A 26,612-nucleotide genomic window follows, 5' to 3' on the forward strand; every position below is an offset into this window, starting at 1 on the left:
GGCCTGAGACCGGAGTAAGGGCCACCGAAGGGTCGTATCTAAACAATATGAAGGCTGTCCCAGAGGGTTGTATTTAAATAATATATATATAACAATAGTTCCAATCTCATTGAGAATCCCTCATGGCGGAGTGGAAAAAAGTTCAGGACTACTCCCAAGCCGTAACGGGGAGAGGACGGAACTCGGGACCTATTAAATAACGCTAACTATTGAATAGTAACCATAAAGTAAATAACTCGTAAGCTATCATACACCCGTAGAGGGAGAGGTGGGGGAGGGAGAACTCGTTGAACGCACAAAACGGAAAACGGGAAATCCGCTCACCCACCTGAGGTTAAGAAAGAAAACGAGAGAAAGGGGTAACTCGTGACTGAGAACAGAAAACGGGAACCCCAATCTCTCGCTCCCGTGGTTACAAAATCAGGACCTAATAAGCACACAACACTATTATAAGCGTATAATAATAAAATTGTAACATCAAAAACAAGACTACAAACGAAGAATAACGCCTGCTAAAACCTAAATTAAAGGGAAATAGTCGACTGACGAACGCCAGGGGGCGGGTACTAAACTATAATAAAGCTAGAACGTTATTCTTGTTCGCAGATTGGACTTGCTAGCAAAAAGTACAATGGGAATAATAACGATATAATAATGATGGTTCGAAAAGGCATAAGGCCAGGGACTTAACCAAAAACCTAAGTGACAGAGTACCAAATGGGCAAGACTAAGATGAACTCCCAGGAAGACAAGGGAACAAACAATGGCTGGCGAGGACGCGGACGGGCCCAGATGGTAGTGATAAAACAGACTATACTGGGTAGATGACAAAAGCCCGGTACTACAAAAAGCTGTCAAAACAAACTATGGTACTTAACAATGGAATGGGTGAAGAAGGAGCTTCGGTCATGACGAAATAAATCCACAAGAGGGAAAAAGGCCGAGAGCACAACAGTAAACACACACTCGAGCAAGTCCAAATAGAAGGATGTTGTTCAGATGGCGCTCGCGTCGGGGCGTGGGTGGCGTGGCTCTGGTAGCTTGGCTGGTGCCTCTGTATCGGCCCATCCCTTTGGCGAAGGAATTAACTAAATGGAAGACAGCCTATGAATAGTGGCTTTCACGCGCCTTTGCTTTATACACGACACCCACAAGGTGCTCGCGCGAGGGTAGTAACCTCTGCATTCCATGCTTTTATCTTTCTCTAGTATATTTGGAAGATTTATATCAGAAAAGAAGGACTTTTCACCGGCCGCCACAGGTCGACCCAGAAATGCCCCATTCTACATCATTAATTTGTTCCAAGAGACCTGGAAATTTAATTTTTAATGTAGGTGTCAGTGCGAGGGGAGAGCGAAGATACAAAGGATAAAATATACAAAAAAGAGAAATGTCGTTACTATGTACGATTGTGTGACACACGATTGGTACATGGCTCCCCCCTAAAAATGACATACTGTACATGTTAAATAGGGCACCCTGATCTAGAGAGGGAAACTGTAGGCGGGTCATCTGGCAGGAGATAAGCAGGTTTTAGACGATCAATGGAGACCTAGTCCTCTTCGCCACGAATGTTTAGTAGGAATGTTTTCGGACTGCGTCGGATCACAAGGAAAGGGCCCTTGTAAGGGGGCGTTAGCGGTGGCTTGCTAGTGTCATTGCGTAGGAAGATGTGGTTTGCAAGTCTGTCGGTATGTGATGTTTCGCTGGGGGCTATTAAGTCTGGCGGCATGGAGTAAATTTTCCCACAATGTGACGTATGCGCTGGAGATCGCTGGAGGAGGTTGCAGAAGGAAAAATTCGGCAGGGACGACCAATGGGTCGCCATATACTATTTCAGCTGCCGAGACATCCAGGGCGTCTTTAGGAGTGGTCCTTAGTCACAGGAGGACCCAGGGAAGCTGAGTAAACCAGTTGGAGTCCTTGCAGCGGGACATCAAAGCTGCTTTGAGGGTGCGATGAAAACGTTCAACCATTCCATTGGCAGCGGGGTTGTAGGCAGTTGTATAATATAGGGTGACCCCCAGGAGATTCGCTAATAATGTCCACAATTGAGAGGTGAAACTGGTACCCCTGTCAGAAGTAATATGCTCAGGGATACCAAAATATTGCAATCCATCCTGAGAGTAAGGTAGATGTATATGAGGCGGACGTTGCAATTTCCATGGGAATGGCTTCAGGCCAACGAGTGGAGTGGTCGATGATGGTAAACAGGTAACGATGTCCTTGTGATGTGGGTAGGGGGCCTACAACGTCGACGTGAATGTGGGCGAAATGACGCTGAGGTTGAGGAAAGGTGTCCACTCCTGAATCCGTGTGTCGATGTACTTTGGAAGTTTGGGCAAGAAATACAGGTGCGGACCCAATTCTTAGCATCCTTAGAAATGCTGTGCCAAATGAGCTTTGTCTTCAGCAGCTGTGCAGTAGAACGGCACAAGGGATGTGAAAGGCCGTGAATGAAATCAAACATCTGTCGGTGCATGGGAGCAGGAATCTAAGGTCGCGGTCTACCAGTACTGACGTCATTGAGGAGGGTGGTGTTGGAGTCGTCGAGGGGGTAGTCTTCCCAACGAAGGGATGTGCTGGATGTCCTACATGCTTGATACTCTGGATCCTGTCGTTGGTCTTCAGCCAAGGCGTTGTAATCCAATCCCAGTTGAACGGCAGCCAACGTGTTTCTTGACAGGGCATCGGCAATGGGATTCATTTTTATAGGGACGTGTTGAAGGGTGCAATTGTATTCAGCCACGGCAGAGAGTTGTCGCCGTTGACGGGCGGACCAGGCGTCAGACTGTCTAGTTAGGGCGTGCACCAGAGGCATGTGGTCTGTGTGAATGACGAAGGGCGTACCTTCTAAGAAATGGGGAAAGTGACGGACAGTTAAGTGCACCGCCAGCAATTCACGATCGAAGGTAGAATAACCCGATTCTGCCTTGGACAGTTTTCTGCTGAAGAAAGCCAATGGGCGGGGCGAGCCGTTGACCACCTTTTTGAGTACTGCACCAATAGCGACATCGCTGGCATCGGTGGAGAGAAGGAGAGGAGCATGTGGGATGGGAAAAGTGAGAGCAGCAGCGGTTGATAGGGCATTCTTTGTATTGCAGAAGGCCGCTTCTTGAAGGGGACCCCATTTCAAGTCTTTTGGCTTGCCCTTGAGGAAGGCGTAGCTGGGAGCAAGAGTGGCTGCAATGGCTGGCAGAAAATGGTGATAATGCACGATCGTACATAGTAACGACATTTCTCTTTTTTGTATGTATTATCCTTTGTATCTTCGCTCTCCCCTCGCACTGACAGCGACCTGTATCAACCTGTCCATTTTTCTTACTGTTAACTGTTAACAGAACCGGTTGCTGGTTGCTGTCAGTGCGAGGGGAGAGTGAAGATACAATGGATAATATATACAAAAAAAGAAATGTCGTTACTATGTACGATCGTGTGACACACGGTTGGTACATCGGTCATATTTTGGGTTTATGAGGGGCTATTAACTTCCCTATTGATATCATTGCTAATATTATTATTACTAGCTAAGCTACAATCCTAATCAGAAAATCAGGATAAAACAAGCTATATGACTTTAACAGGGAAAGTAGCTCAGTTAGGAAAGGAAGTAAGGAAATAAATAAACTATATAAGAAGTAATGAATAATTAAAATAAGATATTTTGAGATCAGTAACACTTTTAAGATAGATCTGTCACATAAACCAAAAAAAGAAAGACATGTCAACCATTTCACTATTAGAGCCTTTACATCAAGTTTGTTATTCTGAAATTTTACTGATTCAACTGCCAGATTAGGAAGATCATTTAAACATCTGGCCACAGCTGGAATAAAACTTTAGGAATACTGTATAGTTGTTTAGCCTTATGATATGAAGGAAAGACTTTTAGAATTAACTGGATATCCTAGTACTATGTACAGGATGGTAGTCTAAGAAAATGAGAATGTAAGGGATGATCAGAATTATGGAAAATCGTATGTAACATACATTAAGAACCAAGTGAACGAAGGTTCAATAGATTAATATCTAGATCGGGAATAAGAAATTCAGTAGACTTCAATGCAAGATTTTGTTCAACAAAATAAGATAAGAATCGGCAGCTGAAGACCGGAGAAGAGAATAATATTCGAAACAAGGTAGAAAGAAAAATTACAGTAAAACATTTCCTCTGGAAAATCTTAAAGACCCAATAAAATAATTTTTTTTGTGCAATTGAAGAAGAAACAGACATAATGTATCTCAAAAGTGATTTTGCAACCAAGAATCATGCCTAGAATTTTAAATGAGTTGTCTATAGTTGAAAAGACAGACCATTCAAAGATCTGGATGTTGAGGAGCTACTACCTTTGACTTACTTGCCATCATATATTGAGGTCTGTTAGTGTTCAACTTTAACCCCTATAATTTACACCGTGCTCTAATTCTAGCTGAATCTCTATGATGTCTTTTAAGAGATTTAGCAACCATAGATCTACATTCAGGAGATGGAGTTGATGCAAAGAGAGTAGCATCATCTGCAAATGCAACAAGTTTTATTTTTTAGGGCAAACAATATATCATGCATATATGTAATATGAATAGTAATGGGCTGAGAACACTATCCTGAGCAACATCAGATTTTATATTCCTATAGTCTCTATGGAGCTCATCAACATCTACTCTCTGCAATCTATTTCTTAAAAATTCAATAATGATGCTAAGAAAAGACCCACCTACTTCCATTTAAAGCTGCTACAAACAGATTTACTTAATAGAACAACATGCTAACTTTCCAAAATAACAGACAACCTAGGAGCTAAGAAATCAATTGTCTTTATAAAAACAAAGGAAAAATACTAGTTGTGTCTACACCTCCATTTGCATCTAGGTCCAGCAATAGCGTGTTAATTTTATGGGACTAAAAAGCTAAACTAGTTATTTTAGTTTTAGGAAAACAGTAGTGATGAAGATTGAGTTTCTCATCACTCTGCGTACTGTCCAACATGTCAGCCAAAAGGATTGTTTTTTCCTTTGAAAAAATGAGTGACAGAGCATCTGGTTTCAGCAAATGAGGAACTTTCAAGTCTACACCAAACAATGTAGATTTAAGGGTAGCCCACCATTTATGTTCCTAGGCTGTATTAGCAAGGGTGTCTTTTAGGGTTCGATTGTACTCCTTTTCAGTTGTAGCATAATCTCTCTGAGCAATAGCTTAGCTGAGTGTACTTATTCTAAATCAAAGTGATTTTTTAAAAAATGATTTCTATTAAAACAGACAAAGTCTGAAGTATTGAAGATTTATTTGAAATAGTCTGAAATTTTAAAATCCTGAACACAGTGTAACACAACTGATGTTTCGCTAAGCATCCACTGTCACGGGGGTGGCATGGGGGGCGGGGTGATAGTCATTGTCACATCACCAGTTAAAGGCTGCTTTTCTAACTTAGTATGATATTTCATTCATCATGGATCCTAAAGGTATAGAGAAGCATAAAAGAGTGAGTTTAAGTATTGTGCAAAAGTTTCATCTTATCAAGTCGGAAAGCGGATGGTCTATGGCTCATGTTTGCGATGAATTTGGTGTGAAATAACAAACGGTGTCAGATATTTGCAAAATCAAGGAATAAATTAGGAGATATACCATGAAATTTAGCATTGGTGATAATGAAAATGCTAGAATTCTTATAAGGGCTGGAAAATAGATGCATAAAGTGTCAAAATGATAACTTAATAGGCCTAAAGTGTAAAATTTGCTCAGTATTTTGGATTTGAAGTAAGGGAATTGCCACTCGGTAAATAACTCTGAAATATGATATTTATATCCTTATGATCCCCAGTGGTGAGGAACATTACTGCTAAAAGCCAGTACTTATACATACTAAAGTCTGTTCAGTCAGTCTCAACAATAAACTTTGAAGTCTGATTTCTCAGAATATCAATTTTTCTGAGAAAAATTGTTGCTACTTTTCTTTTATTATCGACTGATTTTTTATTCAAATATTAAGAGCTGGGGATTTTTATAGCCTGCAATCAGTACATTCAGTTTTAGAAAAACTGAAAAACTTCCATATGGAAAATAGTCACCATTAAAAGTAACTTCTATATACTGTATTAATATAATACATATGAAAAATAACAATGCTAAGAGAATAGCCAATGTAGAAAGTTTTCATATGAGATTATCTTTCAAGCAGTTTTTAAATGAAAAAAAGTTACTCTAAAAACAAAAAAGTAGAGTTTGCAGTAAACCCAAAATAACATTGTTTTAGTTGAGCCGAGTTGCAATTCCCAAATTATGTTGTCAAACATGATTTTTGGCCATGTGGTTCATGTGAATGGCACATTTGTAAATCTATGCAACCTGTCAACCACGGTGACTCATATACGTTAATACACGCATCCCATGAAGTAAGTGTTAAAGGTACCAAATGGGAGGGGCAGATTTTAACGTAAAAGTTTTTTTTTTTTTATGAATGAATAATTCAGCATTGGATTCAGTTTTGATTAACATGTTGTTGGGTAAAGAAATTACTTGTAATTATCTCCTTTATTTACCATTTTGATCGTATTTAAGATTTCTTCAGATATACAGTAAATGACTAAATCAACAAGGTGATTACAAATTATCCTGAGAAATTACTAAAATTTACATCACAAGTTTATCAATAAGTTTTGGAAGATATTTAAAGTTAATGGGTATTTTTTAATGAAATACATTAACTTGGCATGAATGCTAAGATGAAATTAGCATTTTTCTTAGATTGACATCATTTTATTCAAATGACATTTATGTAATGTACTTCGGTTTCATTAATGTACCATGTATCTAGATAAAATTAGGACTAAATAATGAAATATTGGATAATTATTCCCTGTTTATACAGGTGTTGGGTACATCTAAGTCAATTTAGTGAGGATTCTTCCCGATGTTTTAAATCTTTTAGTAAGGAAATAGCCAGGCTACTCAAGAAATTGTAACTACTGTACTTCATTTTCTGCTCTAATATACCAAGAGGGTTGGACATAATTAGAAAATAAAATGAAAAAGATAACTTACGGAGATCAAGCATTTAATCTGAGGAAATCTTGGGGCCTGAGCATGAATGTTGTCTAAGATCCTACAGTAGTTTGCAAAGAGTGGTAGAAGGATTCATATTCTTGGCCAAGGATTTGTCTCTTGTGTTTATTATTATGATATGATGATTGTTACCTTGGTCACTTGTACACGGACATGACTTAACACCCATGTGTTCTGATGAAGAAAGGAAATACTATACCGTTCGTCTTGAATGGATGTGTATTCTGGGATCAGGTTGTTGATATTTTGGGTCAACAGCCATACGACATTGTAACCATAGCTTCTCATCCTATCAGCATAGTTGAATAACATTTGGTGTGGTTGGTAGGCTTGTTACATGGGTGATTGTGTTAATTAAAATGTTATTTTGGCTGATATATGTATAACCAAAACTACCAAATACCCAGGCTACTAAAGAAGTTTTATTTTATTTTCTCATCTGCTGTACCGAGAGGACAGGACAAGTAAAAAAAAGAAAATTAGAGTGAAAAATGATGACTTACTTAGATCAATCATTTAGTCTGAGAACATCCTGAGGACTGAGCGTGAGTGTTGTTCGAAATCAAGTAGTCTCCAAAGAATCTGGAGGGTTTGGTTCTGTAGAAAGCCCTACCTATTCAACAATATGACAGCCTTCATTTTGAATGGATGGGTACTCTGGAATCAGGCTGTTGGTATTTTGGGTCAATGGCAATACAACATTGAAAATAATGCTTTTTGTCCAATCAGCAAAGTTAAGCAACATTTGATGGGGTTGGTACTAGTATAGTTGACTGCCAGAAAACAATAGATGCTTTTGACAATTAGAATTTGGAACATGATTTTTTGAAGTACTCAGTCATTCTTTTTATATAGTATGCTGAGCTGAAGTGCTAATAATGAGGAAGAATATGAGCTGGATAGTCTTTCTTCCTCGGATTATACCAGGAAGATAAAACATCCTAGCAGGTCAGTTAAGGAAAACAAACATGATTCTTCCTATTGAAGGGAATCTTCTTCCAGAAGTACAGTATGTCTAAAAATATGGAATTGATGGGATATCCAACTGTAGATATGTTGGCAACATCTCTAAACAAGAAAATAGAAATGATTTGTTCAGCAGTTCTGGATCCACTAGCAGGGAATGTGAATGCCATGCTACAGAACTGGGTGAATCTATTTTTTAATACCTTTCCATAATTCTCCATAATTTTGTAGGTATGAACAAGTTCAGGGCTTAAAGGAACAGTAGGATGATGCTGGTCACTCTGAAAAGATGTGGTGCAAAACCAATCTTCTCCAACAACCTCTTTTGAGAGCAGTATATCCAAACCCTCTTTTGTTTCATCTAACTACATGGAGACTATCCATCGTATTCTCAGATACAAAGGGTTTACGAGGCCCTCCAGATTGTCAATTTTAGTTTATAATAGACAGGCTACTAATATGCTTTATCAAACTTTTTGGAAGACAGGCTACTAATATGCTTTATCAAATTTTTTGGAATGTTTGTTTTTATTGCTTAAAGTCCATAAATGTGATAGGAACTAAGACTAGTTTGAATGATAATATCAAATTTGGCCTTTGCTTTTTTATGAATAGAATCTGTCTATTTTAGCTTTTAAGCATTATATATAAATGCCTAATACTGTATATGACATCTTGGATTAGATTAAAAAGAAAATGCCTTGATGAAGTCATTGGGCTTCAGCACGGCATGTTCCCATGCTGAAGCCTGGCGACGGGCGAGAGGGCTCTGGAACTGGGGAATTATTTTCCTCAGTTTGACTCGAAATTTCTCTCATCCTATTTCTATTACTTATAATTGCATCATTCTTCTTCATATATATCAGGTGTCTCCAACCTTGATGTCAAAATGCTCTTACCCTTTTCACTGCCTAGATATTTTTAGGGGACATCGTATCCGGGATTGGAATTTTTTTTTTTCAAAATCAATTGTGGGAGCCATGGTGCTCTTGCCAACTACCTGATAATGTTTGGACACCTAGGAGTGTTATTATTCTCATACTGGCATGCAGAACTATTCTTGAACAAAAAATTTAGCCTTCGGATTCCAAGGGTTGGCCTGTTTCATAGAGATAGGGCTATCAGCATTCAGTTTGGTTTGCCTGCCACTATGATTAAAGTGGGGATGATTGTATTCTTGAAATGCTCTCAGTCCCATCAAGTGTGTTTGGCATACACTTGAGCCACTCTAATCATAGTGGTACCATCCCTTTGTGGTAGGGTAGGGAGTGGACATTAAGGAAGCAGCTCATGCAGGTGTCACTGGTGGAGAAATAAATTACATGAAAGGTTAATGGGGTCTTTTTTGGGATTTGATAATGTCTCATTATTTTCTTCCCTTATACTTATTTTTTCCCATTAGTTTTTCATTATTATTATTACCTCTTCCCACCCCCTCAAAAAATGAATGAGTAAACTTGATGTACCCCGTACCCCTGGATCAGGTGGCGAACGCCAGACACCGTTGATGACCTCTGCTAATTTAATTAAGAAAAATTCTGTTAAGACCTAGGAACAAAAAAGGACCCCTCTACTAATGTTTCAAAACCAAGTAAGTTGGGTAACACTGGTAAACTTCGAATCCTTCATGTTACCCAAATTCCAATAGATACTGATTATGATAAGCTATATAAATCATTTGAATGCTATGGATTGATATTAAAATAAGAAGGAAACTTGAAAATTAAAAATGGCATTCATGGATATCTTATGATAATCATGACTAAGCATTTAATGTAAATGTAACATCAATAATATTATAATTAATAACTTAAATGTCGTGGGTGCCTTTGTGATAAGATTCTGAACAATTTGGATGTGTATAGACCTGTTGACTTGTTGGAAAAAGATGTTGATTTAACTATGCCTTCCCAGAGAAAGCATAAACCACCAATGTGGTTTGTTACCAATCCTAAAGGGAGTACTTGGAATTATTTTAAAATTTGCAAGCTAATTCAGAAAAAGGTATGAATCATTACACTCATTGCACTAGGTGATATATCTCACTTTTGAAAAATTAGCTTCCTCATCCGTGCCAAATAATGCACGCAATCGGTAATACTGTCTAACCTCAAGACAATTAGTGATGATGATATATTAGATGTCAGTCCCCACCTAAATTTTAGTTACGGAAGGGTATTAGTCTTTAGTAAAGACCTGTATGAATTTACAGAAGAGTAAATACTGGTCATGTTTCCATCAGCAGTGCGGCAAGTGCATAAGGTTCCTGGGTCATCAATTATTATCCTTACTTTCCAGGATGCTGAAATGCCTTTCCATATTGTTATTGAAAATGAAAGAATTAAAGTTCGACTTTTCAAACAGGAGCCAATACAATGCTTCAGTTGTTTCAAATTTGGACACCCTTCTAAAGTTTGCAACAATGAAAAGATTTGTAGTATTTGTTCCAGATCAAACCAAAAATCCACTGATAGGAGCTGGGAGCTTTATAAGTTGGAAGAAGCTGCCCTCAACTAATCCAGTGTAGAACACATAAGTGTGGGACATGATAAAAGACTACTGAATAAACCAAACAGCTATGCAAAGGCATTAAAACCAAGAGAAAATATACTACAGACACATCAGATCCACCAAGTACTGCCAGTAGTTCCAAGAAAAGAAATACATCATCTAATAATGAAGTGTTGCATGATGAGGTAAGCATATTGCCTTCTGAGGCTTTGCTACGGTGTATTAAAACCTCTCTCAGGCTATGTCCTTGCCTGATTTGAGGTTCCACTTAAAACCAACACACTTGGTGCACCTGTAGTGGGGTAGGTGTAAAAACCTGGTAGCTCATCACCTATTGATTGGAAAATAGAGAGACCTGCATCTCTCTCACCTACTTCCATATGAAATATTAAAGTTATGGCACTAAATAATTATGATATTTTGTCTGTTGATGTTTCTGATCAACCAGAAGACAATTTAAATAAATCAGAAATTCAACTTGAGGTCCACCATCCCCCTCAACAATTAGATCAAAAGGACACAAAGAAAGAGACAAATGTAAAACCCAATATATCAAGACCCTCTCCAAAGAAACCTCTGGGAAATAATGTTAGACCAAAAATTACCAATAGGAAGACTTCATCCAAGGTGTCTTATAGAAAATAAACCATTGTTTTTTTCTTCATTTTGCAATGAAATTGTCTGGGTTTAATGGCCAAATATGAAGAACTTGAGCTCCTCATTCATGAGCTCGCCCCTATAATTGTATGTTTACTGGAGAGCAAGCTTAATGCTAATACACCTAGCCCTCGAGCGTATGTTAGTTATAGGACACCATATAATCAACGAGCAGGGACCCATGGCTGAAGTCTTATATACATTCGTCGAGATGTTCCCCAAATATTTTTGTCTATCTGTACCCCTCTGGAGGCAGTGGTTGTACAAATAGATATAGGGAGAAAATACATAATTTGTTTTCTTTATTTGCCTCCAAATGGTGATATATGATAATTTAATAAAGGTTATTTAACAACTCCCTCAACTTTTCTACTTACTGGGAGATTTGAATGGTAGACATCCTTTATGGGGCGATGTTTTAGCAAACACAGTGGGTAATATTATATCAGCAGTTGTGGAGAATGAAGATGTAGGACTCCTTCATACTTGAGAGCCCACGCACTTTCGTGTTCAGACAGGTACCCTGTCATGTATTGACCTATCAATTGCAAGCGCTAATTGCCTTCTCAATTTCGAGTGGAGGACATTAGATGATTGGCATACTAGTGATCAGGCACCAATCATTATAAACACTAACAATGGTCTACCTTTACGGGGATCGCCACGACAGAATCTTGACAGTGCTGATTTGGATAGATTTCATGAGCTAAGCGAAATTAAAGGGAATACAGAACAGTTTGAAAGTGTTGATGATGCCATAGACTTATTGAATGGAACTCTTTATACAGCAGGAGTCAATTCAATTTCTAAAACAACAGGTTTATTCAAACGACGACCAGTCCCCTGGTGTTCTTCAGAGTAAACTGCCCTGCACAGAGCCACAAGATCTTTAACTTGATTGCACAGACGCCGTACTGTGGAAAATTTAATTATATACAAAATATCTAGAGCAAAGTTCTGCTGTGCAATGAAAGAAGCCAGCTGCCAGTCTTGGGTATCTTTTGTTTCCTCAGTCAACAGTAGAACACCACCATCTTCTGTATGGAGGAAAGTGAAAAAGATAGTAGACAAATTTACCCCCAACACACCACCACGTTGAAGGTGAATAGTCAGTATGTGATCTGAGCAGCTGAGGCTAGCAATGCCCTGGTTGATCATTTCTCATATGCATCATGCAAATGTGAAGCAGCTCCTGATCACCAGAATAGGACCAGTGAAGAACAGAAAATTTCCTTTTTTGATTGCAAAAAGGCATATGATACTGCATTGAGATATGGTAAACTTAAAACCATTCATGAATTGGGGTTAAGAGTAGAGCTACCATTGTTCATTCAATTATTTGTTTCACATAGATTTTTTTTTTTCAAATGAGATTTAGGAAAACTCTATCAGAGAGGAAATGACAGGAAGTAGGAGTTCCCTGGGGTAGTGTGCAAAGTGTTACCCTATTTGCACCAGTTATTAATGGGATATCCTCCATCATTCTCTCAACAGTATTTGTTGATGATCTCTCCATATCATTTGCTGGATCTAAAATGTCGATGGTTGAGAAAAAACCAACATTCAGATGACAAAATTATTGAATGGGTGATATGAATGAATTTAAAATTTTGTCAAGCAAAACTGTTGTTGTCCATTTCTGTCAAATTCAGGGAGTACAATACATCCAGACCCAAATATATACATCAAAGGTCAACAGATCCAATATGTAAGTGAAGCTAAACTTTTAGGATTAATATTTGATTGTAGGCTTATATGGGTTCCTCACTTAAAGGCATTAAAACTTAAATGTCTTGAAGCTCTAAATCTTTTAAAAGTATTGTCCCATACATCATGGGGGGTGGGGGGGGGGGGGAGCAGACCGCAAAAGTATTTTGAAATTATACAATGCTTTAATTTTTTCAAAAATTAGTTATGGTGGGAAATATACTCCTTAGCCACCCTAAGCCAATTAAAGGTATTAGGTTCTATACACCTTGCTGGTATTATATTCTTCGCAGGAGCATTTAGAATTTCGCCTATCCCAAGTCTCCTTGTTGACGCTGGAGAATTACCTTTAGACATTTACTGAAAGTCTTTTATTGTTTTTATTGGGTTAGGTTGCAAAGACTTCCTAATTCTTTAGCCTATCCAACTGCAAACTTTGTAAGACATTATAGATATTTTGAGTTACACCCAAAATATCCTCAACCTTATGGTTTTTGGGTAAAACAATAAATAAACAGTCTTGATATAGCAAGAAATAGCGTTCTTCCATTTAGGATATCACTAACCCCTCCATGGAAATTACCAGAGATATCTTTTTGTAAATATTTTATTGGTATAATAAAGAACATGACTGAATTAGAAGCCAGGTCTCATTTTATGGAACATGTTGAAGAACATTTTATATATACTGATGACTCCAAATCTGATGCTGGCTTTGGATTTGGAGTATATGGTAGTTCTTTTAATTGTAGAGGTGCACTTCCTTTAGTATCTACCATATTTACTGCTGAACTATATGGCATACTAACCGCTATTGACAAAAAAGCGTTGAAAGAGGAGGGCAATTTTACCATTTTTAGTAATGCAAGACGTGACCTCTAAGCTACAGAAGTTTTTAATTTAAGAGTGGCTTTTCATTATTGTTGGTTTGAAAGGTATAAGTTTAATTTTGCTGGCTTCCGGCGCATGTAGCTGTGTCTGGATATGAGGAGGCACATTCACTGACGAAGAATGTTGCAGCTGAGTTGCGATCAAGAAGGTATACCATTCCCTGTAATGATTTTTTTACCTACAATTAAGAATTTCTTCTATAATAATTGGCAACAGCATTTGGATAGTTTAGTTGAAAATAAGATGAGAGAATAAAAAATGTTATATCCCCTTGAAAGTGAGAGCCTACTCTTCGTCGTCTCCGCATTTGTCACGCACTGATGACACATGAGTTTCTGCTAAGTGGCCAACACCAACCATATTGCGACAAATATTTGATAACCTTGACAATGAGCCATTTGTTGACTGAATACCCCACTTATAGCATGGAAAGAAATAGATATCTGTTCGAGGCTCAAGGTGAGGATGGTAGGTTCATCCTTGCCAAGATTCTTGGACATGATGTGTTGTACAATGCTAGCGGCATTTTTAGATTTACTTCAGAAGCAAGTCTTCTGAAAGCTGTTTAACTTTTATAAATGATATGTTTACTTTTATGGTTTCAATTGAATATTTTTTCCTTATTTATGATAAACTATATCGGCATCAATGACCTTCAATGTCAGGATGCCATAAAACTTCAATTCAATCAATCAAGTATTATTTCAAATCTATTTAGGTCTTTTATTATTGTAAAAACTACATTAAATATAGAATTCTTTTAAATCTAGGTGTAGCTTTACAATACTGTATAGTTTATGATTTTGAATAATTGAAAAACATTTTTTTGAAGATATCACAGCTAAAACTTTCCCCTTTGGTAGTAGCACCAACTAAATGTATTAGTGAACTACACTCTCCTTGTTGTAAGTAGTTTTTGGCGAACATAAGTTGATCTTATTTCCTTTTGCCTTCATTCAGAGTTGAAAATTATTTTAATATTTAAAGATTTACTATGACTTTTAAATTTCTTCTTGGGAAAAAGAAATAAGATTACATCAGAAAATAAATGTCTTCATCTGGCGAGGGCTGTTATGTATTATTTGTTCATAACTTCAGACATTAGGTGTAATTTTCTTAATTCATTTTGTGTTATTAGGATGTCAAATTGTCCCTTTTCTAAAGTGCTATGTCATTATGGTTAAAATATTTGTCATAGAGGGTCACAAGGAGTTGCAAGTCAAATGAAAGACTTGAAAGGGAAAGTACACATTTGTGAGAAGAAATTTTGTTAATCTTTTGTTTTAATCTTTCTTTTGGAAAGGTTTAAGCCAAACTCAGTGGCATCCCATTTTGGGATTTCATAAAGAAATCTGGTTTTGTTAATGTTGATTGCTTGGCTTCTGGTGTCATGGTAGCTGCGGGAGGTGATGTGTAGTAAAGGTTGGTTTGCTTTTAATAGATAAGTAATAAGTAATAGAAAGGATTTATTAGCACTATCTGAAGAATTTGTTTGTAACATTATTGTAAGTTTGGTAATGAGGAACTAGAGGTGAGTCTAGTGCAATAAAGAAATATTATTTTAAGAACTTGAATTAATCTTTCTTTTGGAAAGGTTTAAGCCAAACTCAGTGGCATCCCATTTTGGGATTTCATAAAGAAATCTGGTTTTGTTAATGTTGATTGCTTGGCTTCTGGTGTCATGGTAGCTGCGGGAGGTGATGTGTAGTAAAGGTTGGTTTTCTTTTAATAGATAAGTAATAAGTAATAGAAAGGATTTATTAGCACTATCTGAAGAATTTGTTTGTAACATTATTGTAAGTTTGGTAATGAGGAACTAGAGGTGAGTCTAGTGCAATAAAGAAATATTATTTTAAGAACTTGAATTAACTATTCCCCCTGCAGGACCCACTTCCATCAGTGTGTGGGAGGTTCATAGGAATAAATTAACTTTTTTGAAAATTAGTGATTTCTATACTCACCTGATGTTCATTTGCAAGCCCATCCTCCCTAACGACTAATGAAGTCAGGATGTTAGGTTATTAGTCTTGACTTCGAGACTGAAGATAAGCAGTTGCTGGCTAGCCACACCTTGAGTTTTGCCATTAGCCACCAGATGTTGTGCTGATAGGCAAGAGACATGAGCCTCTTGAAGGTAAGAAAAAGGAAAATATTTTAGTTTTTTTATTGGTAATGTCAATATGTCTGCTTTGAGAACAGAGAAATATTGTATGAACATCAGGTGAGTATAGGAATAACAAGTTTTTTCATTAAAATTCTATTAGGAAAATAAGCATAAACTAAAGTGATCTTATTTACACTTATTTTGAAGCAATTTTATTCATGTTTATGCTACATTAGACAAGGTTAGAAAAGGAAAATGCGCTGAATAAGTTAGGAAATATTTGAGGTTGTGAAGGTATATAATAGAACCATCAATATCATTGCTTTCAAACTAGCTTGACAGAAAATGAAGTGTATGTTATTTTTTAGCTTGTATATTTTGAGCATTTTATGCAAAGGAACTGTTAAGCCATAGGTTAAAAGTATAGTGACGTTATAAATGGGAGCTTTGATTGAATTGCCCAATCACATCAAAATATACACTTATAAACATCATGGAGATTTAGTTATAATATTAATAGGTTTGGTCTCATAGTATTGTACCTTTCTTTTTCAGGAGGTTGTGGTTATTACTACAGAAGGAACCAGTATGACTGGTCAGGTTATATATCGTACATATCCTCAGGGCTTTCGTCAAAGAAGTTCAGATAATAGAGGAAAATCTGGTTCAAGTATGTGGGACATAGCTCTGGTGCAGACATCTGGTACTTTACTTGAAGCTTTACCATTAGCATCCTGCCTTCCACCTAAGGGTAATTTTTTTTTATAGATTTTGGTTGTATATGTCTGAGTTTGATTCTGTGGTCAATACTGATATGGGAAAATGAAATGTTTATGTAATGTATAAAATATCAAAGAAATATGGTCTCCCCAGTTCTAAGACCAGTGTTTTAACATGCAAGACACAGGCTCAGTGTGTAGAAGTAAGACTCAGAGATTCAAGCTCAGTTGAACCAATGAAAGCACCAATGTTTGAAAATTATTTGGCAACCAATAGCACATCATCACTGAGAACCAGTATTAATACTGGAGACAGTGCTACTAATTTGCACCAAGTCGCCATCTTCATACTCGGAGTGAGAATCAAATGTCCCCTTTTGTACACCTTTGTGTAAACCCCTTTTTGGGTTTAGTATATTCCTTCCTTCACTAAAATCATTTGTTTATTAAGGCAAAAGAAGATTGGAAAATTTTTAAGATTTTTTAATTTTATGAGTAAATGTCTATTAAACTGAACTTCTGGAACAGAAGCAATACGAACATATACGAACATTAGGGGATGTTCATGAAAAAACTATGATACATATGTATTTGAAGGTACTTAAGAATGAAAAAATTATGAATAAGAATAAAAAATAAAAAAAGTCGTGTAAGTAATTACCAATACAAGAATGTAGTAATACCTCACCCTATATTGTTAATTGGTTCTAGGGAATCCAACATAAGTTGTTTTTCGATGTAGGTCAGATTTCCGTCCTGTAAAGTGACTTCCAGTATATGTTCTCTATACATGTATTGACAACCAGTTGTCCTTTTATAAAAACCAGAGGAGAAATGTAAGTTAGTAAAATAAAATTTTTTTGGGGCTTGCAACTCATGTGTGTGACAAGAGATTATTGAAGGCAGCATGAGAAAGGGTAGTGAATGGTGGAATGAAGGAGTGAAGATGAAAGTGGAAGAAAAAAAAGAGGTCATTTGAAGAATGGTTGTGGAATAAAAGTGTAGAGAATTACGAAAAATATAGAGAAAAATGTGGAAGTAAAACATAAGATAGCTGAGGCAAAGAGCGTGGCTGGCTGAAGGTGGAGTCAGGGATTGGGTCGTTTGTATGAAGAGTAAGAAGTTTGGGAAAGAAGTGAAGAGAGTAAGGGAGGGTAGATCGAGGAATGAAGAAACAGTGAAAGATGAAAGTGGAAGGTTGTTGAGAGGAGATGAGGCAAGGAAAAGGGGGCTGAATATTTTGAAAGGTTGCTGAATGTTGAGGAAAATTGGGAAACAGATATAATTGCTGTTGCAGGTGTTGAGGTGTCAGTGATAGGAGATGAGAATGAGAGAGACGGATTACAAGAGGAAATAAAGAGAGCACTAGATGAAATGTGAGCAAGAAAAGTACCTGGTACGGATGGTGTGAAGGCTAAGATGTTGAAGGAAGGGGGTGTTACTGTACATGAATGGTTGGTAAGATTGTTTAATATATGTTTTATGTTGTCAGTGGTGCCAGTGGACTGGGTATGTATGTGTATTGTACCGCTATACAAAGGTAAGAGAGAGATGTGCATGAGTTTTGTAATTCTAGGGGTATTAATTTGTTGAGTTTGGTTGGAAAAGTGTATGGTAGACTGTTGATTAATAGAATTAAGGATAAAACAGAGGGTGTGATTTTAGAAGTGTAGGTGGTTTTAGAAGAGGTAGGGGATGTATGGATCAGATTTTTACAGTTATACTGATATGTGAAAAATATTTATCAAAAGGTAAGGAGGTGTGTATTGCATTTATGGATCTAGAGAAAGCATATGATAGAGTTGATTGGGAAGTGGTATGGAATGTGATGATGTTATATGGAATTGGTGGAAGGTTGTTGTAAGCAGTGAAGAACTTGTGCATTGGCAGTAAACCATGTGTTATGATAGGAAATGAAGTGAGTGGTTTCCAGTGAGAGTTGGGTTAAGACAGTTATGTTTGCCATGATTATTCAATTTGTTTGTTGATGGAGTTGTTGGCCCGAATAATAATGGGAATAACACTAAGAGACAGAAAAAGAGCAACAAGGGGACCAGAGCAAACTAAAGTAGAGGATATTCTAACAACTTGTAAAAAAGGAAAAGGACATGGGCAAGACATATAATGAGAATGATAGATAATAGATGGACATTAAGAATAACAGAATTGGTCCCTAGAGATTGTAAAAGAAGCAGAAGAAGGAAGAGAAGACAATGGATCGACGAACTAAGGAAGTCTGAGTGCTTAGACCGGCACAGAGAGACCATAAACAAATGCAAGTGGAAGGACATGTTTGAGGCCTTTGTTCTGCAGTGGACTAGTAACAGCTGATGATGATGAGGATGATGAAGATGATGGAGTTGTAAGAGAGGTGAATGCTTAAGTGCTTGGTTAAGGACTGAAACTGACAGATGAGAGTGATCATGAATGGGAGGTGAATCAGCTGTTGTTTGCAGATGATACTGTATTGGTTGCAGACTTGAGGAGAAACTGTGTCGATTAGTGACTGAATTTGGAAGGGTGTGTAAGATAAGAAAGTTAAAGAGTTAATGGGGGTAAGAGCAAGGTTATGAGATGCACAAGAAGGGAGGGTGGTGCTAGATAGAATGTCATGTTGTATGGAGAGTTACTTGAGGAGGAAGTTGATCAATATAAGTACTTGGGATCTCTTATTGCTACAAATGGTGGAGTGAAAAAAGATGTATGTCTGAGAGTGAATGAAGGATGTAAAGTGATGGGGAGTGGTAAAGAGTAGAGGGTTAGGAAGGAATGTAAAGAGAGTTTTATATGAGCAAGTGATTGTACCAACTCTGATGTACGAATCTGAGTTGAGAGGAATGAAAGTGACGGAGAGACAGAAATTGAATGTGTTTGAGATGAAGTGTTTGAGGAGTATGGCTGGTATATCTCGATTAGATAGTGTTAGGAACGAAGTAGTGAGGGGGAGAACGGATGTAAGAAAGGAATTAAGAGCTAGAGTGGATATGAATCTGTTGAGGTGGTTTGGCCATGTAGAGAATGGAAAGTGCCCATCTGCTGAAGAAGGTGATGAATGCAAGAGTTAATGGGAGACGTATAAGAGGAAGACCAAGGATTGGGTATATGGATGGAATGAGGAAAGCTGTAGGTAATAGGGGGATAGATGTGAGAAAGGCAAAAGAGCGTGTTAGAAATAGTAATGAATGGTGAGGGATTGTGATCTAGTTCTGATAGGTCCTGTTGCTTCCTCCAGTCACCTTGGTGATTTCTGAGGTAGCAACTGTAGGGGATTCAGCATAAGAAATTTCATGTGTGGTGGATAACATTGGAGGGTGAGCTGTGGCACCAAGCAGTACCAACCAAACTTGGCTGAATCCTTCATCAGGCTGGGAGGAACTAAGAGAAGAAAAGTCACCCTTTTTTACGTTGACTATACCCCAAAAATTGGGGGAAGTGCCTTGGTAGATAGATTGATAGATATCTACATTAATAAGATTCCTTTGTGAAGTACAGTTCTCTACAAAACAGCACTTCATTGTTATTATGCGAAATAGGAGCCAATGTAACATCGGGTAAAACACCAAAAAGTAAATTATACTTTTGTGTTTAACAATATGTATGTTTAACTGACATAAAGAGAGATATAATTGTATTTAATGAGGTTATTCTTGCAACATTTAGTGAATATTACATGCTAGAAGAAATTGAAATTAGGTGTTTTATGACCGGAAAAGATTTCTTTAAGATAGTGTACTTTGAATATATTATGAGATGATGTTTATGATGTGATTTTCTTTTTGTTCTGTGCAAATGGGTGTGCATATTTTTGATAGCACAATAGTGGGAAAGTGAGATTAGTCAGTTAGGAAACCAGTAAAAAAAAACATAACTGTAGTTGGTAGATGTTAGAATTCATTCGAAAGCAATAAAAAAGGCATTAAAATGATGATGAACAATCAACATTGAAACACAATTTGCATTTTATTTCAGCCATATCCGCTGTTTACAAAATATATCTGTGAGGATCTAGCAAATAATAACTAGTGACAATCAAACTAGCGCTATTTGTAATGCGTTTTTAGCAACAGCTTTGTTTTCAAAGAATTTTCTTCTGTACAAATAACTACACTGTGCACCCATGTTTTTCAAGTTTCATAACCCATGCTTATCTAGGGAAAATGACGATTGTATGCAATCTTTATTTCATGTATTGTATCAAGGAAAGCTTGAAAAAGAGAGATTGCCATACATTGTCATTTCATGTGTTGTTCTGTACATAGATGTGCATAGTCTCTGTAACATGATAGTAGTACACTTTAGTGAGTTTATTTAACAAAAGCAAAGTGCCCTTCCGGAAAAAAGCTCCTGGCGATATACACAAAAAGAAAGGACATGCGTAAAGCTCTTAATTGTTTATGCACGGTAATTGAAATGCATCTGAAAAATACAGTAAAGAAGTATTAAAGTAATAATAAAGAATTGATATCTGGTCTGAGTTTTGCAGATTCCATTATTCATTGGGGAGGCAATAAAACTGTTTATGTTAATCTTTTCTAGAATATTTTTCAGCATTGGTTATTGCACCTCCAAACCTTATTGTTTGCAGTATTTCTGATGCTAAAATCTTACATGCTAACCCTCTTTTAAATCCTGTTTGTTCCAACACAGAGTACTTACCTTGAACTACTTTCTTAGGAGTTACTGGTAACTCTTTCCCAACCGACCAGAATTTTGTGTAGTTAACCCTATTCCCATTTTCTATGGGGTGACCTCAGGCGGAGTGATACGTGCCCTGAGGCGACCCGGGGTCGGAGAACGTGCTAGCTCAGGTCGTGCTCCTCAGTAAGTTTCTGGTCGCGACGTGATTCACATCTCGCCGCGCTCTCTCTTACCCAGTGTGACCCTTTGTGTCCCCGACCCTTTGTGTCCACCACGTGGTCCCCGTGTCCTTATCCTTACCCTTTCCTCTGTGTCCCTGTGTCTCTTGGTGTGTTAGTGTTTCGTTATGGAGCATCCCCGCCGTTGCCCTGGGCCTGTGGCTGGTAAGTCTTGTGGGGCTTTCCTTTCGAAGCCCGAGGTTGACCCCCACTCGCTGTGTTCGTCATGTAGGGGCAAGGTATGCTCGGAGTGCGAGTCCCGGGGCGAGATCCAGTGGGTCCTTTATGGAACAAGAAGAAGAAGGCGGCCAAGAAGTCGCCCAAGAAAGCTAACGTGTCTTCCTCTTTGGTGTCTCCAGATGCCTCGTCGGAACGTGGCTCCCTTCCCTCTTCCCCTACCCAGAGTGGGGGACGAGGTAAGTCCGTTGCGGGGAAGCGGCCCATTGCCCTTCCCCAGGAGTCTGAATTGTCTGTGGGGGAAGTTTCTGGTGTGATACAGGCATGTGAGGGGCCTGAGGGAGGTGCGGGAATGTGTCGGGAGTGTGTGTGGGAGACGAGGTCCTGGTGCCCGCAGGGCCCATCTCTACTGAAGACCCTATGTGGGGGAAGTCGGGTGCTACCTCTTCCCCAGCATCTTGGGTATGTGTTTCAGGTGCTTCGGCCGCGCGGGGGGGGGGGGGGACGCCGAGAAAGGTAGTTCGTCTATTTCAGACCCTGCCGTTTGGGATCCCCCTAGTACGCCCTTCAGGTCACCCTTCAGGCTAGAGGAGGAGTTTGATCATTGGTTAGCCCGTAAGAAGGTGCCTCGGTCTCCCCTGGCGCCCTCGTCAACGTTCCCGCCCGTATTTCTTCAGCCCGCGGCACCGGAAATTCGACATGGAATTCCCCCTGCTGAGTTGGATGTCTCAGGCGATTCGGCTGATTCCCTCTCCTCCTCCTCGTCATCCTCGTCCTCGGATTCATCGTCATCGGAGGACGAAACCAAGTCCACGAAGAGGAAGCGGGAGAAGTCCCGGAAAAAGAAAAAGTCCCGCTCCCGTTCCAGACAAAATAAGAAAGAGTCCAGACCATCCAAGAAGAAGGCTAAAAGGAGTACAATGATCCATCGCTACTTCGCGGTTCGACTATTGCGGATTCACCACTTCGCGGATTTTTTTCATAACGCATGTATATACATATATCCTGGATTTTCCGGAAATTTCGAAAATACCGCGATGTGACCGATGGTGCGAGATTGGAGAAAGTAAGGAAAATTGAATCATGATTGATTTTCAATATAAATGAAACTTTGAGGAGCAACAAAGATATCATTTGTTAGAGAGATAGAGAGAGGTAAGGAATGGGAGGTAGCGAAAAGTAGCCCAGAGAGAGAGAGAGAGAGAGAGAGAGAGAGAGAGAGAGAGAGAGAGAGAGAGAGAGAGAGAGAGTGTGTGTGTGTGTGTGTGTGTGTGTGTGTGTGTGTGTGTGTGTGTGTTGTTTTAAATGTAATAAACAAAAAAAATTTGATAGGTTATAACACATTGGTGCTTATATAATATCAACTGTATAGACGGTTTGAATAAGTTAAGAAATGGTATAAACGATACTTTGTTAGTGTATTCGTACGCTCTCAAGAGCGGCAGCTAGATGTCAGCTGATCTGATAACAGCAAAAAGTAAAACAAAAAGAAGTCAACAATACTCGATTTTTAAACCACCCGAAATTTAAAAACAAAAGTACACGCTTTCTTAATGTGCAATTAACTATTTAAAGAGTAGCAATTTTCTAGAATAAAATGATGTTCCCAAAAAATAGTGGTTTGCTGATGAAATTGGATGCCGTGTTTTTAGCAACGATTGAAATGGATGTAAACTCGGCATAAATTTTTCGTTTCGTATTTAATTGACACTAAGAAAACTAATTTTAGTTTCTTCATCTATATGTAAGTATTGTATAACACAAAGGGAGAGAGAGAGAGAGAGAGAGAGAGAGAGAGAGAGAGAGAGAGAGAGAGAGAGAGAGAGAGAGAATGAATCGGCTGTTGTAATCGAATGCCGTGTTTTTGTATCGTGAGAATTTCATCGCCACGACTAACAACAACATACTGTACTGAACTTTACAGTATTATACAGACTACTGATAAAATAAAATATTTGTAATAACCTATTTTATATGAAATGGGGCTATTTTTTGTTTAAAATTTACATTTACGTACGTAAAACAACTCTCTCTCTCTCTCTCTCTCTCTCTCTCTCTCTCTCTCTCTCTCTCTCTCTCTCTCTCTCTCTCTCTCTCTCTCTCTCTCTCTCGTAAATTGTTTTCCTGCTTTGCTACGTATGTATGATTTTATATAGATACGGTAAATAATATTTGTAATAACATATTTTCTAAAAGCTTTTACTGTAATATCATTATTTATCACTTTCATCATGCGCGTTAAATGCCTTCGTTTGTTTATTAGATCGAAGATGGAGCGTACTTTATGACGCCGCCGTTCCAGGCGGCGTCATAAAGAAAAACATTTCATTTGGAAGTCCTAAGAAAAATTAAGTAAAACATTGGTAATAACAAAATCAACATACTGTATAATCAATATAATCGATGCAAAAACTAACCTATACACAGATGTGTACGCTAAATGCGTTTGTTTCTTCATTATGATCAGAGACAAACGTAAACAAAACATTGGTTGCCATTTTTTATCATGCTTTTTGGCGTGTTTAGGAAATGCATGATATAAAATCGCCTTTAATATTTGTGCCTGTTTTAGTTTAGGGTACTGTAGTACATGCATTAAGTGTTCTGTACATTAAAGGGTAGTTTGTTAACAGTACAGTACTACGTACAAGGGAAGGTTTTAAAAGTCTGAATATACATGTTAAATAAACACGTAAATATGGTGTCACTACTTCGCGGATTTTCGCCTATCGCGGTTGGGTCTGGAACCTATCTACCGCGATAAACGAGGGATCACTGTAAGTCGAAAGATTGGGTGAACATCACGGTGCCCCGGAGCGAGCTGTTTAAGGTCACCACAGCTTCCGGTTGGCTCCCTAGAGCCTCATCTTCACCGTCTCACCCCTCCTCCGCCTACGGACCAGAACCCCGTCAAGGGAGGTCTATCCAAGCCCCCCGTGACGCGCCTAAGTCCACGAAGGCCTCCGCTACATCTACTCTGCGGAGGGAGGTGCTCCACCAGATGGAAGGCGTGGCTCCAGCCGCGGGCACCTTGGCTGACTTCATTAAGGGGGGGGGGGAACGCCGAGAAAGGTAGTTCGTCTATTTCAGACCCTGCCGTTTGGGATCCCCCTAGGACGCCCTTCAGGTCACCCTTCAGGCTAGAGGAGGAGTTTGATCATTGGTTCGCCCGTAAGAAGGTGCCTCGGTCTCCCCTGGCGCCCTCGTCAACGCTCCCGCCCGTATTTCTTCAGCCCGCGGCACCGGAAATTCGACATGGAATTCCCCCTGCTGAGTTGGATGTCTCAGGCGATTCGGCTGATTCCCTCTCCTCCTCCTCGTCCTCGGATTCATCGTCATCGGAGGACGAAACCAAGTCCACGAAGAGGAAGCGGGAGAAGTCCCGGAAAAAGAAAAAGTCCCGCTCCCGTTTCAGACAAAATAAGAAAGAGTCCAGACCATCCAAGAAGAAGGCTAAAAGGAGTACAATGATCCCTCGCTACTTCGCGGTTCGACTATTGCGGATTCACCACTTCGCGGATTTTTTTCATAACGCATGTATACAGTATACATATATCCTGGATTTTCCGGAAATTTCGAAAATACAGCGATGTGACCGATGGTGCGAGATTGGAGAAAGTAAGGAAAATTGAATCATGATTGATTTTTAATATAAATGAAACTTTGAGGAGCAACAAAGATATCATTTGTTAGAGAGATAGAGAGAGGTAAGGAATGGGAGGTAGTGAAAAGTAGCCCAGAGAGAGAGAGAGAGAGAGAGAGAGAGAGAGAGAGAGAGAGAGAGAGAGTGTGTGTGTGTGTGTGTGTTGTTTTAAATGTAATTAACAAAAAAAATTTGATAGGTTATAACACATTGGTGCTTATATAATATCAACTGTATAGACGGTTTGAATAAGTTAAGAAATGGTATAAACGATACTTTGTTAGTGTATTCGTACGCTCTCAAGAGCGGCAGCTAGACGTCAGCTGATCTGATCACAGCAAAAAGTAAAACAAAAAGAAGTCAACAATACTCGATTTTTAAACCACCCGAAATTTAAAAACAAAAGTACACGCTTTCTTAATGTGCAATTAAGGGATTTTGACGTAGGAAAAATCTATTTCTGGGCGAAGGACCTGTGCCGCCCAGTGAATAAGCTCCATTTAAGCACTTATTCTTAGGTAATTTACTGCTAAATATACCAGAGAAAAAATGTAAAGGAGTGCTAGGTTAACTAGCTCGCTCACCTATTGGTGTCGGTATAAAATTGGGCGTATATTCCAGAGGTCCCGCACTATTTAGATTAATCCACGACAGAGAACCCCAATAGAGGAGAGCCGTTCAACCTCACTCGGTACTACTACAATGCATCCGCTCAGAACCCAACTCCTTAGCACCCAAAGTTTGGGGACTCCAAGGGAGAGGAGCTGGGAGGGTTCACTGGGCGGCACAGGTCCTTCGCCCAGAAATAGATTTTTCCTACGTCAAAATCCCTTTTCTGGGCTCGAACCTGTGCCGCCCAGTGAATCTATACAAGAGAAAAATGTCACCAAACTTGCAAAATAAAGGAAAAAACATAAGCGTAAGAGAAATACAGGATGCTTTAATCAGAGATGAGTACCAAAAAACAATTATAAGGGTATCTTAAATATGAACATAAATCCAATAAGGTAGGTATAATAATGCCGTGAGTGATAATATATACAGATACTCAGGAGCATAAAATTTACAAATATAATAACAGTATTCAGGTGGGAGACCAACGAATACAATAGGGTATAAATGAGGCAGGTAAGAGGGAGAGATAAAGAGTCAAGGCATTAACCTGTGAGTTACTCGGGAGTAACTACGCTCCCTGCGGCTACTGTAGAAAATTTTAGGGCTTCCAAATGTTTAAGGTAGTGTTTCTTGAACACTGACGGTGATTTCCACCCTGTATACCTGGAAAGGTCTGTAAAATTCATGTGGTGAAAGAAGTTCACCG

General features: G+C 38.7%; 1 protein-coding gene across 3 annotated transcripts in view; it reads left to right on the forward strand.

The window, feature by feature from the left end:
• The window catches only part of LOC137651194 (peroxisomal leader peptide-processing protease), a 318,149-nt gene that overhangs the window by 179,881 nt on the left and 111,656 nt on the right, over positions 1-26,612 (forward strand). For all 3 annotated transcript variants that reach the window (XM_068384358.1, XM_068384350.1, XM_068384367.1), the window contains exon 6: positions 16,452-16,647. In XM_068384358.1, coding sequence (XP_068240459.1) covers positions 16,452-16,647 — 196 coding nt within the window. The remainder of the gene's footprint in view (positions 1-16,451; positions 16,648-26,612) is intronic.

The sequence above is a fragment of the Palaemon carinicauda genome, chromosome 1 (genome assembly GCF_036898095.1).
Source record: "Palaemon carinicauda isolate YSFRI2023 chromosome 1, ASM3689809v2, whole genome shotgun sequence".
Lineage (NCBI taxonomy): Eukaryota > Metazoa > Arthropoda > Malacostraca > Decapoda > Palaemonidae > Palaemon > Palaemon carinicauda.